General features: G+C 45.4%; 1 protein-coding gene across 4 annotated transcripts in view; it reads right to left on the reverse strand.

The window, feature by feature from the left end:
- The window catches only part of CNTN4 (contactin 4), a 252213-nt gene continuing 237210 nt past the window's right edge, over positions 1-15003 (reverse strand). For 3 of the 4 annotated variants that reach the window (XM_042823739.1, XM_042823740.1, XM_042823741.1), the window contains 11 exons: positions 12210-12385; positions 10330-10450; positions 8141-8299; positions 7277-7426; positions 6656-6726; positions 5566-5800; positions 4946-5061; positions 4274-4460; positions 3743-3855; positions 2451-2619; positions 1-1536 (listed from right to left, as the gene is read on the reverse strand). In XM_042823739.1, coding sequence (XP_042679673.1) covers positions 1436-1536; positions 2451-2619; positions 3743-3855; positions 4274-4460; positions 4946-5061; positions 5566-5800; positions 6656-6726; positions 7277-7426; positions 8141-8299; positions 10330-10450; positions 12210-12385 — 1598 coding nt within the window. In that variant the 3' untranslated portion in view covers positions 1-1435. The remainder of the gene's footprint in view (positions 1537-2450; positions 2620-3742; positions 3856-4273; positions 4461-4945; positions 5062-5565; positions 5801-6655; positions 6727-7276; positions 7427-8140; positions 8300-10329; positions 10451-12209; positions 12386-15003) is intronic. The other variant, XM_042823742.1, reaches the window with a different exon arrangement.

Consider the following 15003-nt stretch of genomic DNA (forward strand, 5'->3'; position numbering starts at 1 on the left):
TTTTTTTTTTTTTTTTTTTTTTTACATAGAAGTAACCATATCAAACTAAGAAAGAAACACAGCTTGAAATACTGACAATATTTCTCTGGTCAACACCCCTGACTTTTACACAAGTGGAATCCTGATTATGCGTTACTGAATAAATATATTTAGAAGGTCTAAAAGTTAACTGTATTATTTTGTAAGCAAAAAAGACAAGTTACAGGCAAATTCAAGCTATCAGGAAAAAATGATAGTAAACCACTGCTGCGCATTTAAACTTGAAAACTTTATAGAAAATTCCATTGCCTTGTACTAGCGTTATCCCATCTGAGTGAACGTACAAAAGTACCCCGTAGTAACAAACAGTCCTTCTCTGAAGAAGATGATTTTTGCTGTGGATATTGTCGCTTTCCGGCGTGCCGCTGTTACGCCTCCGGGTTCCTCCGAGGGGTTCCAAGAGCTGTGGGCTCCCTCTCCCCACACCGCTGCCGGGCCCCGGCGTGTGCCAGAATGGGGCTGGAGAGGAGGATGACTATGGGACGAGGGAGGGAAGCATTTGGGCAGCGCTGAGCCCGGCTGCGCTGCGTCTTGGAGCGCTGCTCTCGGTGTCCTCGGAGCAAAGTGGGCACGGGATGAGCCGGGTTTGCAGCAAGGCCCTTGGGGGACACCCACTGGTACCCGACATCTCCGCGCTGTCTCCATTCCTTCCCAATTTAATGCTAATCATGATAAAGACAAAGCTATTTCAAGACAGTAAAAATGGAACCTTACTGCGTGGTGCCAGAATATCAGCTACATGTCCTGTAGTCCGCAAACGACCAAAAGCTGCGCGTTCCGTTTCAAGATCGTGGCGTTCTTTCTGAGCATTTGGAGTCTGTCTCGCTGAATCCTCTGAATAACATGGAAAGTCTCGTGTGCTAACAGCACTGGGGTCACACAAGGATCGCCGCTCACTCTGCACCCGGTGGGAAGCAGTTCTGCCCCGCGGGGCCCTGTGACACCATACAGGAAAGTGGCGGCCAGCTGACTAAGAACAACGTGGAACTCTCGGTCAGAAAGGAAAAAATTCCAAACAATATTTTCGTGATAATGTTGTCCATAGCATTTTATAGCAGAGGAAAAATTAATATCTACATCATATGTTAACTTTAAAAAATTCTATAAAACACTAAATATATAATAAAAAATATGCATATAAGGACATATGTAAACTGCTTTGGTAACATCGTATTACAGATGTTTTCAGTGCATTGCAGAGTTTCCAAGGAAACTTCAGACAAAGCTATATTTGCTTTGAGGAAGTACTGTATAATGCCATTCCTAAAGAAGCATAAACATTTTTCCAGTAGTAAGATGTACTCAAACCACAATATTACTTGGTACTGGGTGTCTTCGAAACAGCTAGCTAAATGTTGCTTATATTATAAACAAGAAGTCCTCCGTGTAATTTTTGTCATAAACTGGACCGAGCTGTGAGCGAGATCATTATCGTGCTGATGGCCGACAGTGTGCAGGCGTTGGAGGTCGAAGAGCTGCCTCCTCTTGCGTATGCATCTGAGCAGAGAGAGAGGGGAGATCAGGAGAGCACTGCAAACCCTCAGCCCGCAGCCCTGCCCGTCCCCATGCCCCACCACCACCCCTTCCGCCCACTGAAATCCCCATTGCTGTTATGCAGAGGCTTCTCCAACGTTTCTCTTTATAATTCTGCTACTTTCAAGCTGTTATTTACAGCACCAGTCTGGCCCAATCCACATCCTAAAGGACGATCCTAAAGGATCCTACAGGGATGCTCCCGCATGGAGCCAAATAGGAATTGGCGTGCGCTCCTGCTCTGCTGTGTCTGCTGATGAAATCCCTCTGCAGGGTTTGTATGGCCACAGCACACAACCAGGGGGAGATAATTCCAATCTCATCCATGGTTTTTCACATCGCTGTAATTTTAATGCCACATTCCTGCATTGCAGAGGCAGCTGATTTAATGCAGCTTATAAACAGCGGTATTATTAATGGAAGATGGGACATGGAGATTTTGCAAAAGCAATGTTGAGTAATAAAATACTCTCTTTTCTGTTTGTTCTTCTGCACAACCTCATTTCCCTAAATAAATATTTATGCATCCAACACAGAATGGAATATTGCCATATAGTAGCCTTATAAATTTAAAAGTCTCCGAACACTGCATTTTATATTTTGTTATAGTGAATTGCAGTGAAACAATATATTCAGTATATATGAGTACGAAAGTAGGAGAGCAGAAAGTGTGCAGAAATCTTAAACACAACCGTAAGCACTTATGACAGCGTTTCCTCATATTTTAAACTTGGCTCAGGCTGGAGCCAGGACCCTGAGCTGGGCTGCTGCTGAATGCTGAATTTCAGCCCCCCCCAGGGCATGATGCCCATGCCCAAGTCCTGCTGGCTGCTCCTGGGGTGAAACGGAGCAGAGGGGCACCTGTTCCCCAGCCTTACTTGAGATCTTTGGGATCCGGATCTGCTCACTGCTGCTGCCATCGCCCCCGTCGCTGAAGGGCTTTATCTCGATGATGTAGTCCTCGTCAAAGGGCAGGGAGAGTTCCACAGAGGTCCTGTTGGTTTCAATCACTGATGCGCTGCTCTGCCTGTTCCACCTATACAGAACCTGTGGGAGAGCGATGAGGAAGCACTCATGAACAGCAGAAGCACTCATTGCTGTAGGAGAGTCTGGTCTGACCGCTGCTCTTCCCTTACCTTGAGTACCCAAAATGCACCCAGTGACACCCAGACACACAGTGTGGTCGCCAAGGTGCTGTCATCCTGACCCCAGCAGCCACTACTGGCCTCCCCAGGTAAACTACTTTTTAAATTCACTTTCTAAGAACTGGAAGTCCTATTACTTAGCATCATAAATTGTGGCATAATTCAGAAGATTTCCAGAAAAAAAAATAAAAAGCTAGGCAATGTTTTGCTGTGAGCCAGTAAGGAATGTGACTGTTATCCTAACCATAGTTACACAAGGAATTTTTAGAAACCTGTGAGGTAAGATTCTGCTTTTTCAAAGGTGATGAAAGTCTCTTTCGCCTGTTTTAACCGACTCCTTAATTTGCATTTCAGACCAAAAATACGTAGGAATGAGATGGTCTGAACTGCTGGGATTCACCTGGGGATTCTGACTGAAAGCCCCGAGAAATTCCTTACTTTTGATTTCTCAATAGAGTGCACCAAAGGTACTTAGAAGTGAGGGCAGACATGAGAGCTGGCACAAGCGCGCGAGTCTGATGCCCCCAAACTGTGGGCAGTGAACAGAACACAAAGTGTGCCCAGGTCCTTCATCGCTTCCAGCTCTGATGGAAACGCTCACATAGCCCGGCCCTGGAGGCACTGGCTGGCATTCGCTCACTGATGTCTTTTTTGGGCCAAATTAAACCCTTGTGGAAGGTGATGGAGCTGAAATCTTCCCAAAATTTCTCTCTGGTTAAATTAAGCCCTATTAAAACTGCTACTAATGAGGATTCTCTTTCTTTTCTTTTGGCTTTGCTTTCCGAAGAAAATAGAGCTATTAAAAAAGCATTTTATTTATCTGCAATTAAGGAGCTGGCTACAGCCTCTGGAAGGTTTCCACCCAAGTTCTTACTGTAAACCCCAAACTCAATATGAGATAATGAACATTTCCACTAAAGCACCGTGCAAGAATGTGGGGACAGCCAAGGTTCCATCAGGCCTCCCTGCAGGTCCCGATGGAGGCTGTGCCTGGTCATGGTCCCACTGCCTGTGCTGGCACTCACCTTGTAGCCCTGCACTTCTGACTCATTATCCAGTGCTTTCACTTGGTCCCAGTTCAGTATGATCTTGGAGTCTGATGAGTTCCATATGATGTTCCCAGGGGGCTGACTTGGTGCTATGGCAAAACAGAGAGAGTGCTCTGTGACTGAGAAGTGCCATCTGCAGTCACATCCGTCCCCATACCCTCCCAGCTTGTCCCATCCCAGCTCATAAGCTGATCTGTGTCCCTGAGGTCACAGCAGGTGTGACTGGCTGAAAAAGCATGCACTCAGGTGCTCAGCATGCCCAAGACCAGAAGAAAAAACTCTCTTGAACAACAAGATAAATACTTAACGTTCCTGCACAGCTGTGATTTGAGTTTTGCACGCTCTGCTTACTTAACATGCAGAAGAGCCATACCAAAAAATGGATAATCCTTCTGCACAAAGAAAACAGCAAAGAACGATCTCCCAGTTCCTTAGGCTCAATTAAAACCCGAGGAGCTGGCAGAGACCCCCCTGAGGCAGAGCACTGCCACTGTCCTGAGCACTCACGTGGCTTTTTTGTCGTCACGTTGACCATGGCACTGGACGGACCGGTGCCAGCAGTGTTGTAGGCTTTGACTGCCAGGTGATAGAGTGCATTGCCCTGCAAGTTGGTGACTTTGGCAGATGTCTGGTTACCAACTGTCCTGATCTTTCTCGCGTTCTCTTCCTTTTCGTCGTGTCTCCAACACCTGACCTGCAAGACAAAGTGAGCACTTCAACCCCAGCTACAGGTAGGCAGCACCCTGATGGTTCCTAGCTCTATGACACTTCTGCCCAAAGAAGTTCTCTCTGTCTCATCTGGATAAGTTTTGTTGTATTTTCCACCTCGGGGTAGACGTCAGGGATTAGACATGCTACCTGCTGTCCTTAAACCCAGGGCTGATACTCCTGACCACTGCTTTGGTCTGAGATGGAGGAAATGACCCAATCTGCGGACTTTCCCAAAGAAGCACGCTGACATCAGAGCAGCCTCTCTGGTCATCAGCACACACTGGCAGCCCACAGCAAGCTCTGATCTACATGTCAGCCAGCTACTCACGGACAGATGCGTTGCCTTTTACCTCAGAAGTAAAGGAACAAGAGTAAGGCCTTGCTCAGCAGGACCACGCAGCAGGAGCAGTGTTGCCCCAGCCTGCTCAGCACACAGCCCTGGAACCACGCCGCGGCTCCCTGCCTTACCTCATAGCCCTGTATCCTTCCTTTGTGCTGATTCTCTCGAGGAGGAGCCCAAGAAATTTCAATGTCTGTGGCAGAAAGGCTTCTGGCAAGAACTGTGATCGGAGCTCTGGTCGGCTCTGGGTAGACGAGTTGAAAATAAAATCAGAGTTTTCAGTTCTGTGTTTAATTAGTCACTAACTGCAAGGCAATTTTCATTATCGCATGTGAAAAGAGGCATGTGACAAAAACAAACTTTCCCTTTTCAAAACAAAGTGCTGTCAGGCCTGTGCTAGACTGCACTTCCCCTCTGCAAGAGAAATAATAAATGTCATTACTAAGCTCAACTTAGGATACCATGTACAGTAATTAGGACAAGAGGGAACATTTTCTAATCAGTGGACATTAATTCATACTAAATCTCAGCTGAATTCTTTCCAGATTACATATTGCTTTTCCATTAATATCAAAAGATTTCATTATGATTAATGTTATTTTAATAACTATCAAAAGAATTAATCACGGTGCGCCATTTATTATAAATCAGAGCAAGGATTAGGTATCAAAGGATGTCGCTGCGGATGCTGAACCCTCTGTGATCCACGGACGACGGCGAGGAGGAGGGGATGGGCTCCTCACACTACCTTCCTCTGCTGAGTACACGACTGTCACGGGGCTGAAGGAGCCTTCCCCCTTGTTGTTGTACACCCCCACTTTCACTTCGTAGGGTGAGAAGGGCGGCAGGCTCTCATTGCGGAAGACGTATCTGGAGGCATCTGGGGAGGCCACGACGGTCTGCATCCAGCTGATGGTGCCAAAGGGGCGGAAGGCCACCACGTAGCCAAAGCCGCCTCCGTTCTGCAGCTCCTCGGGCACGGTCTGTGGGCAGGCAAAGCATGGAGAGGTGGCAAGTTGAGCAACTGCATTTATTTCCTCTGTTGCTTCTTTGTCCTTCCTAAGTCGAGGGTTAGCAGCTGGAAGCCCAGAAGGGCCTATGGGTACCCAAAGTTTCAATGTATGAGGATATTCTGTAACGATGGGCCACTGTCCTCTATGTCAAGGGGTTACTTTTGGTGACAGTCTCGCTCTGTAGTCCAGGGCTCAAAAAAATAAAATACTAGGCTGTTAGAAAGATGATCTCTGGATGTTTACGAGAATAAACTGACTGTTGTGTCGGAATACAAATTATATTTTGTGCAAATTATGAGTCAAAGTCACGGCTGATGTTCTTGTGTTTTTGAAACATATTGGAGTATCTGTAGGAGATGCAGCGAAACTAATTAGTCCAATGGAGGAGGAAATTTAGCACATTGAGCTGTGTGGTAAGGAGAAAAACCCATTTATAGTTTTTTAATAACCTTAAAAATATCTCTGGTGATTCATTCTGCCAGCTTGGTCAGGAATAGTGCTAAGTGGAAGCGTTAGCATGTCTAGTGAAGTTCATTATTAGGAAAAATACGCCAGCTGCATCACATCATAACATGAAAATACGAGCAGACAAATGACTAAAGTTCTAGCCCTGGCTGCCTTAAGGAATATTAAACATTCTTCATCGCTGCATCTCCCCTTGCTGGCTTTCATTAGCAGCAGTAAAAGCCAGCATGAAGTGCATTGTGCTAACTCTTAACCATTTGCTGTCACATAAGACTGCACCAGGGTAAGGGTTGAGGCTCAGAAGTCACTGCAGGTTCGCAGCACTGTATTCATTTTCCTCTTGGTTTGGACTCCACTCACCTCCCATGTAATGACCAGCTCTGATTTGCTCCCACCGCCTCCGCTGACATTGGCTGGGGTGACTTCAGGAACTGGGGGAAAAAAAAAGAGAGAAAAAAAAAAAAAAGAAGATGCAGAGCTGCAGATAGCACTGAAAATGTACGTGGGGATTTTGAAACCAGAGGAGTGTGTTGAAATGAACCAGCTACAGGACTCTGCTGGCCTTTCTCTGCTGGGTATTGGCAACATTAGCAAGTGACTAATTTGCCACCACAAACAGCACATTAAAAGTATGTCAATAATAGTATATGAAAAGTATATCAATTAACTTGTGTATTCAGCCTCTAATTGTTTAGTTTAAACATTAATCTTCCATAAAAAGGGCTTTTACGTATTTTCCCATTTCACAGCCTGTTCCTTTGCAGTCTAATGTGGAGCAGAGGAGGCACGTTTCCCATGACACACACAGATCTCCAGACCACCACCCTGAGCCTACCACTGCCTGTGACCCTTTTCAGCCAGACCAAGCGACGGGGGCAGCACCCAGAAGCATTACAGCTCTTGAGACTTGTAACACGTCCTCTATGAGCACTTAGGGGACAAGACTGAACTCAGCTCCTCACTGCTACTTCTGCTACTTACGAGCTTCTTCGGTTCTTCTGTTCTCTGAAGGTCTGCTCGGCTCCCCTATCCCAATCAGGTTGGCGGCCACAACTCGAAACTCATACTCGACCCAAGGGTTGAGGCCCACCACAGTGGCTGTGAACGTCCTGCCGTCGATCACCTCTGGAACTGGAGACAGACACAGGTCAGGGGTGCAGATAAAGTCACGACAAGTATTGAAAAGGGCTGAGAAAAGCCCTGCTGGATGCCCTTAGCAGTGAGGGATTAACACAGATGCAACGTAAATGAGGACTGTCAAATGTTTTCTCGTTTTTAATGTTTTATTAATTGCTAAAGTCAGAGCATTAAAACGCTGTGCTTTCAGCACAAATTCCTGCCGTTAAAAAGCTTCTCTTGAATTGCCACTTTCTGAAAACAAGGTGTCAAGACAACAGGTTTACAAGTTGTTCTTTTTCTCCTCTCAGACTGCACTGTTCCCTCCGTTTAATGGTTACTGGAATGGAATTAACCTCTGGTGGAATGAGCAATTACATCATGGGATTTTTCCCACTATCAGGAAAATAATTCTACTTAAAGATAGGCCAGATGACACAGGCTGTCCCTGAGGGATGTCTTTATAGACCACAATTACTGCTGTATATCTCCAGCGTGGCAACAAAAGACAGGAATTCATTCTGTTTTCCCTTAAACATTCATGAGAAAAATGGATGAGTAACAGCACTGACTGGAACTTAAATCTTCGAGTTGCCAGACTTGAAACCAGTTAAGAAGAGCAGCGTCCTACAGCCAGAGAAACCACACTGAGAGCAGAACCGTGGCTCAGCAGTTCCCAAAGGGCTCCTTCTCCAGCAGCACAGCTCGGTGGGTCGGCGCAGCCCTTACCTGTGCTCACAGCCTGCCAGCCCACCGAGAAGGGCGTCCGTGCCTGCACCACGTACATGGTGATGGGGCTGTGGTTGTCTGCTCCGGGCCTCCAGGACAGCTGGGCCGTGGTGTCGGTGATCTCATCGATCGTCACGTCCTCGGGGGGACCTGGGGGACCTGTCAGAAACATTGTAGGAGGGACTGCTTGAAGCTGGGTGCTGACTGTGGCCTTCCTGCCCTGCAGGATGGTCCTAGCAGAGAAATGACTCTGTCTTGCATCACATGGCCACGTCCATCAGTAGCAGTGCCTCTCCCCAAAGTGCTGCTTCACAGTGACCTCACCTCTTCACTCTTCCACTTTGGTCTAAAATTATTCTCAAATGATATTAAGACCAGAAAATGTTCAAGTATCTAAAATACCCTGAAACTTCCAGTGCCCTGTCATTATAATGAAACTTTCAGCAGGTACAGCCAGATTTAATTTCTAAGAAATTAAAATTCTATGTCATTTTGCTTGGCTGGGGGAAATCAATCACACAATGCAGCCTTGCTCAACTCCTCCAGTCCTTCCACCCCAATGAAATTTCATTGCACACTTCACAATTTACTCCTCTTGCTTGGCCAATGCTGACATAGCCCATCTTCTTGCCTTGGAGTAATGACGGTTACTCCCAACATTTCCAAATAGCTTAGCAGTGTGCATGATGCCTGATTAATTCAGAGACATTCATACAGGTGCTATCTCAAGGTCAAGAGAAGGGAAAGAGTCTCTGGTACTTTCATACAGTGACCAGAGGAGACAAGAAGGAATTAGCAGCTGCACCTTTCCTCAATTAGATGAGACAACCAATTTGGGACAGGGTGATCCTTCAGCAGGAGTACAAATCCCCTAAAAGCACAGCGCTGCTGAAACCAGGCATGGATTTAACAGCGTTTCCCTAGGGCTGCATCACATCATCTTGACACAGCTCAACTGACTATGTACTTATAACATCTATTAGGAAAGCTCTATTTATGCAACAAATATTCACTCCCCCTCCAGTCTCACAGCCCAGGGACGTTTCCCAGTGTCATACAGTCGGTGGCACAACACAGCACACCTCCTGGTGCAGCTGTAAGACCACCAGAGACATCTCTGCTGCTGCTGCTTCGAGGGAAGGACAAGAGTGGTCGTTTTGCTGTCACCGGCAGCCACTTTCCTGTGAGAATTTCATGTTCTTCCTCTTAGCTTGCAGAGCCAACACTAAGGAAATTACCTAACTGAGGTTCTCACAGCAGGCTGTTTTGAAATGTGTGTACAATAAGAGTAACCAAAACCGCGTGTTCCAACCGCTGCATGATGCGAGCATCAACCTTATGTTAGGAGATGAAAAGAGACATTCAGAGGAACCAAAGCAAAATGGGTGGCACAGCTTTCACGAAGAGAGAATTTCTCACTTCTGGTACATGTGCTCCTACTTGCCTTGAGTTGCCTGAGATTTTTTGCTACATGAAAGACTTGGAAACTGCAATTCCACAGAATGGTTGAGATTGGAATGGACCTCTGGATCCGTGCGGTGCATCCCTTGCTCAAGCAGGGACAGCCAGAGCAGGGTGCTTGTAAAGCCTATCTTAAACTTTTGGTCAGGGAGGAAAAATTCAAAGCTGGGATGGAGAGAAACAGGGCAGGACTCAGCTTCATGCTTCCCAAGGCTCACAAGCAGGAAAAATATTTAATGTTTTTTGGTAAAGATTCAGACTCAGGTTAATTAATTTCATCTCCATTAAAGTCATATTTAATATCATCTCTGCATAGTAACAAATAGAACCTGACAAGTCAGTGGAATTACCGAATCACATTTATTCTAGAAAAGGAACAACTGTAAAGGAATGCAGTGAAGAAGCTGGAGATAATTTCTGCTGCTGAGTTCAACAAATAAATGTGCTCAGCTGGTGCAAGTTTTGCATTCAGGACACGAACGTGTACTGGTGTGTTTATCTGTGCTGTGTCTCGGTTGTACAAGTATGTGTATATGAAAGCAGCTTTATATATGTTGCTTGAAAATGTACTGTGAACCGCAGCTTGTACTTCAAGCTTCCTTAGATTAATTACAGGATGCTGGGATCCTAATGAATGTCTCTGAACCCAGGAATTGTCTTACCAGTGGCAGAAGATAAGAAAGAAAAGAAATTTTACAACAACAACAACAGTAACAAAATTCAAATACCTCTTACAATCAGGTCTGCAGCAGCAGATAGCTTGTCCACACTTGTTTGCACCATGCAGACGTATTTCCCAGCATGCTTCAGCTGGATGCTTCTGATCATCAAATCACCAGCTGAATCCTGCTGATAAAGTAGAGAAAAGTGGTTACAATTACTTTTTAATGAGCGCTAAACATCATTATCACATGAAGGACACTGTGACTAATGGATTTATTTTACACTGGCTGATGAAAACATTCGTAATGCAAGCCGTGGCCTATTAAAATTATGTGAGTCTGCCTTGAAGATAAGAGTGGGAGCTCTTCTACAATTATGGCTTCGGCAAGGGGCAAGGGAGCCAGGTTTGGGTCCGTTAAGCAGTTTCCCCATTAAAACAATGCAACAGCCTTTGCAGGTTTGTCTAGATTCTTCCTTCAACTCTCTGGATATCTAATTTATAGCCTCTTCGCCATTCCGGTGTCTAAGTTGTGTCAACATCTAGTTTGTAAGCGCAAACCAGCCCAAATTATGAGACATATGCAACAGCAGCCTTGTGTTATGGCCAGCATTTTGATTGCCTGGCGTTTCTGTACTAAAGATCATGAGAACAGCACTCTCCTAGGAAATCTTGCATCCACCTAACAGCGGTAATTTGTTTTCCAAACGCCAAATGCATGTCTGATTAACTGTGGAATAGAACTAATTATGTTTCCGTATGTATAGGAAGCTCTGAACTCTTTCTAAATTTTTCTCCAGACACAAAGCATTCAATACATTAGAAATCTCAGGGTAACCTTGTGATTGTGGCTTTCAGACCGAAGAATATTAATACAGTTTGTAATTTTAGCTTTGCAGCCCAATCAAGCACAGTCACAGGGAAGAGCTGTCACCGCTGATGTGCACCCTAGGCAGGAATCTTTACATGCATCTTTTAATGATTTTTTTTTTTTAAGGGATAACAGCGAAGCTTGTAAATTGTATTTCCTTTTATTTTCAGCATCAGATTTCACTCCTGACAAATGCAAAGACAGACTGCTTGTCTGCCTGGAACTTGGCACAGTGTGGGACTTTGCAAAGCCTCCCTCGGGGTGACATGCAATGCCCAATTCTCTTCTGTCCTCTACCTCTGCTGAAAATGTATTACAGTTTTCTTCTTCTTTTGCTCCTTCTTTTTCTCACACCTGACTGTTCCAGCTATCAGGCTTTTCATACTTACACCTCAAACAAACAATTCTCTGGACATCACAAAATTTTGCAACGTCAGTGGGTCCAGCCTGGGCTTCCTAAAAACAAACAAGTAACAGAGAACCCAAACACACCAACGTGTCATCGCCAGGAAATGCCACAGATAACACTGAGAAGAAACATCACCTCCAATGGTCAGCGACATCTCTAGCACAGTGCAGATCCTTTTACGTGAAGGAAAAATACTCTAAGCATGTGGTCCCAGGAGAAAAATACAGTCATGTAAATGAGCCAACCACAGTTTCCGTACAAATACAAAGTTCTATGCTGTTACACTTTGATTTTTTTCTTTTCTTTTTAACTTGTGACGGACTTCTTCCCAATGGGAAAAGTGAAATGGTAGTTTTTTGTAAGGAGAAAATGCACTGTAGGTCTTCTGACATACAGTTCACTGCAGTGGCAAACCGTCATTCACGCCATCAGAATCGGGGCACCTCATTAAGCAATTATAACAGTCCTGCATCAACTGTCACAAAGCAGTGTGCTGTCAATGCCTATTTTCTCAGCCTGTGAGACAGAAGATAACATCTCCTAGTATCAGCTTAGTCAAATACATTTGTCCTGTTGGCAGCCCTTCTGTGTGTTACCTGCAGTTATTTCTGCGGCTGCTGATGCAAGAGGAGCCCTTTGGGGAGATTGCCTCAGAATTGATACTTACCCCGCCGACTCTTTCAAAGTGATCCCCATCTTTTTCAAAGTCTATCAGATGCCCATTGAATGACCAGGTGAACACGATATCGAGTGAGTGATCGTGAGACACCTGGCAAGGCAGGACGATACTTTCTCCAACAGTGACATCCATGCTGAAAGGTGACACCATCACCCGTGTTGGATCTACAAATGAAGAAAACGGAGGGGAAAATATTAATCCTCTCTTGAACTGAGGTAGTTGTGGAGCTCAATCCACATCTCCATGCAATCCAATCCAGTCTCCATCCATCTCCGCAAAGTATACTGCAACTATAGCATTGACAGTGGGGTTTGAAAAAGTCACAGTGCTTACTCTGGAATAGTAAAAAAAAAATTAAGGCAATATCTGAACTATTACATCTTTGATTTTATCCTGATACCTTTCGCTTCTTAAAACTCACATGGTTTTTCTCTCTGAGGAGAGCCCACACAAAGAGGAAGTATAAACAACAAGTGATACCAACTGAACCCTTCAAAAGATGCAACCTGAAATTGTGCCCCAACAAACCAAGCAGAGGGGCTTTGTGTAATGTGGATCCTGTGCATTATGCCCAGCTGATGTGGGCAGTAAATGGTCAAACACAGTCCTCTTCTAAGATCCTGGTGGTCATAAACAAGAAGTCACTGACCTGATGACCAGGAACAGAGCAAACAGTTTGGAGAGACGTAGCAGAAGAAAGGTGAGAACTGGTCATTTTCTGAAACGTCATATTGACAGAGGAAAGTCAAAAGACTGCAGGTATCTGTGATGTGGGAAGTCCTGTCTGTTATGTGCCAGCTCCATCCTGGGCTTTGGGACCAATCCCTTATTCACAGCTAGACTTCACCACCGGTTTACTTGTCTGTTTTTAACTTTGGTCATGCAGTGCAAACGAAACGGAGCCACAGAAAGATGAGCCACGATGCATTATGCAGACTTCAGCCCCTCATCTATGCCCATGAATTCCCTCTGCCTCTAAAGTTAACATTTGTCTTTCATTTCTGTTGACAAAAATGCTGTAATTTTTTTCTACAAGGCCTCAGAGGAAATGAAAAGGAGAAAAAATATTGCTTAACAATGAGACCAAAAGTCTGAAAATCTTATACAGACAGGTATTTTTGCTTATTCCAAAAATCTATTCTGCACAGCTGTCATGGTAAAATAATACAGGCATTTTTCATTCTCTAGTACATAAAATCAAAATCTTAACTACTTCACCCAGGGACTCCTGGATGACTGCTTAATTCTCTGCTAAAATAGTAAAGCTACTGCAAAAACACACGTGCTGGGCAGAACTTTTCACTTCAAAAGTCCACAGAATTAGTAAAGAAAGATTTCACAGCCAACTCAAAGAGCCTTCAGATCAATGTTTAAAATGTTTATGAAGGATGTGATTCTGAGATGCAATGAGTGCCTTCCGCATTGCCTCGAGTGCTCCTACACACAGCCCACCAAGCACCAAGCACACCGTGCTGCTCAGCAAGCAGTGAGGTTCTGCTCTGGGTAGCCCTGTGGATCGCTCTCCAGAACTTTCTGCAGGAGGTGAGAAGAGCACACTGCAGATCTGATTCTTCTTGCTAAAATACACAGAGTTTATAAAAACATAAAGAATAGAACATGGATGCTAATGACCTATTTCCCAGAGCAGCTTAGCACAGCTTCTGTATGACTGTAGGGCATGCAAGTGCCCACTGCCTTTGAAAATCAGGCCCCCAGGTTTCAATCCAATCATGTCAAGAAACATTGCAATCTTAGAATTGAGCACAGCGGGTTAGAGGAGCAGCTGATAAGGGCAATGACAAATGACACACAGCACAGTCTCTGACCCCAGTCATACCTGGCATCCACAGGAGCCCCCTGCAACACCCTCTGCAAATCACCCCAAAGGGAATGCTTACCAATCCATTCCCAAGGACTGGAAAAGCTGGAAAACAAAACCACCCCCTCACCTTGGACCTGAGCAGAGCAGCAAATGGAAAACTTTATTCAGAAGCCAACTGAGGGCAGCTCAGTGTAGGCACACCTTGGTGGTACGCAGCCAAGCAGTAATCAAATTATTAGGTGTGCGTTCTCGAAATTTGTAACATCAGGCTCCTTTTAAATTACAGTGAGTGCTTTAACAGTACCAACATCATGCTTTCTACCAGTTGCTGCCCGAGGGGCTGTGGGCCCCTACCAAGGGAAGCAGCAGCAGTCACCTCCCACAGAACCATTCCAGCAAGGAGAAAAGAGAGCGCGACTGCTCTGAGCCAGCGCTGTGACAACTTGTCCAGCATTACCACCGAGTTTCTGAAGAAGAAACAAGTGAATGCTGAATGCCAAAGGGAGTGCTCCCAGGGGATGAAAAGCTCCTCACTGTCAGGATGCAGAATAACCTGGCTTTCAGCCCGGCTTGGCTGTGCCGTGCACCCCAGGCTCAGGGTGCAGCGTGCCCCCTGCAGGGCTCTGGCTCTAGGTGTCACTGACGGCTCAGGGAAGCAGGGCAGCTCCCTGCTACCTCCTTGCACATCAGCGCTTTCTCCAAGGCAGTTTCTGTGTTTACTGTGGGAAGAAACACGTGGCGTTCTTTCTACGTACAATTTTCCTTGCCTGCCAACAAGCAGACACTCAGCAGAGCAAATCTGTGACAGGATGGCTCTGCAGCACCTGAGCATGCAGGGATCATTGCAGCTCTCCTTACCCACGTGTGTCCTGAGTGGCATCCCTTGGTGTTACTGCTGCAGCGCAGTGAGAATTCACTGTATTTCTGACTCATTTAATGCATTTGGGGCTTTGGAACTAC

The sequence above is a fragment of the Centrocercus urophasianus genome, unplaced genomic scaffold, assembly GCF_019232065.1.
Source record: "Centrocercus urophasianus isolate 14NV4802_14NV808 unplaced genomic scaffold, USGS_Curo_1.0 seq_22, whole genome shotgun sequence".
Classification (NCBI taxonomy): Eukaryota; Metazoa; Chordata; class Aves; order Galliformes; family Phasianidae; genus Centrocercus; species Centrocercus urophasianus.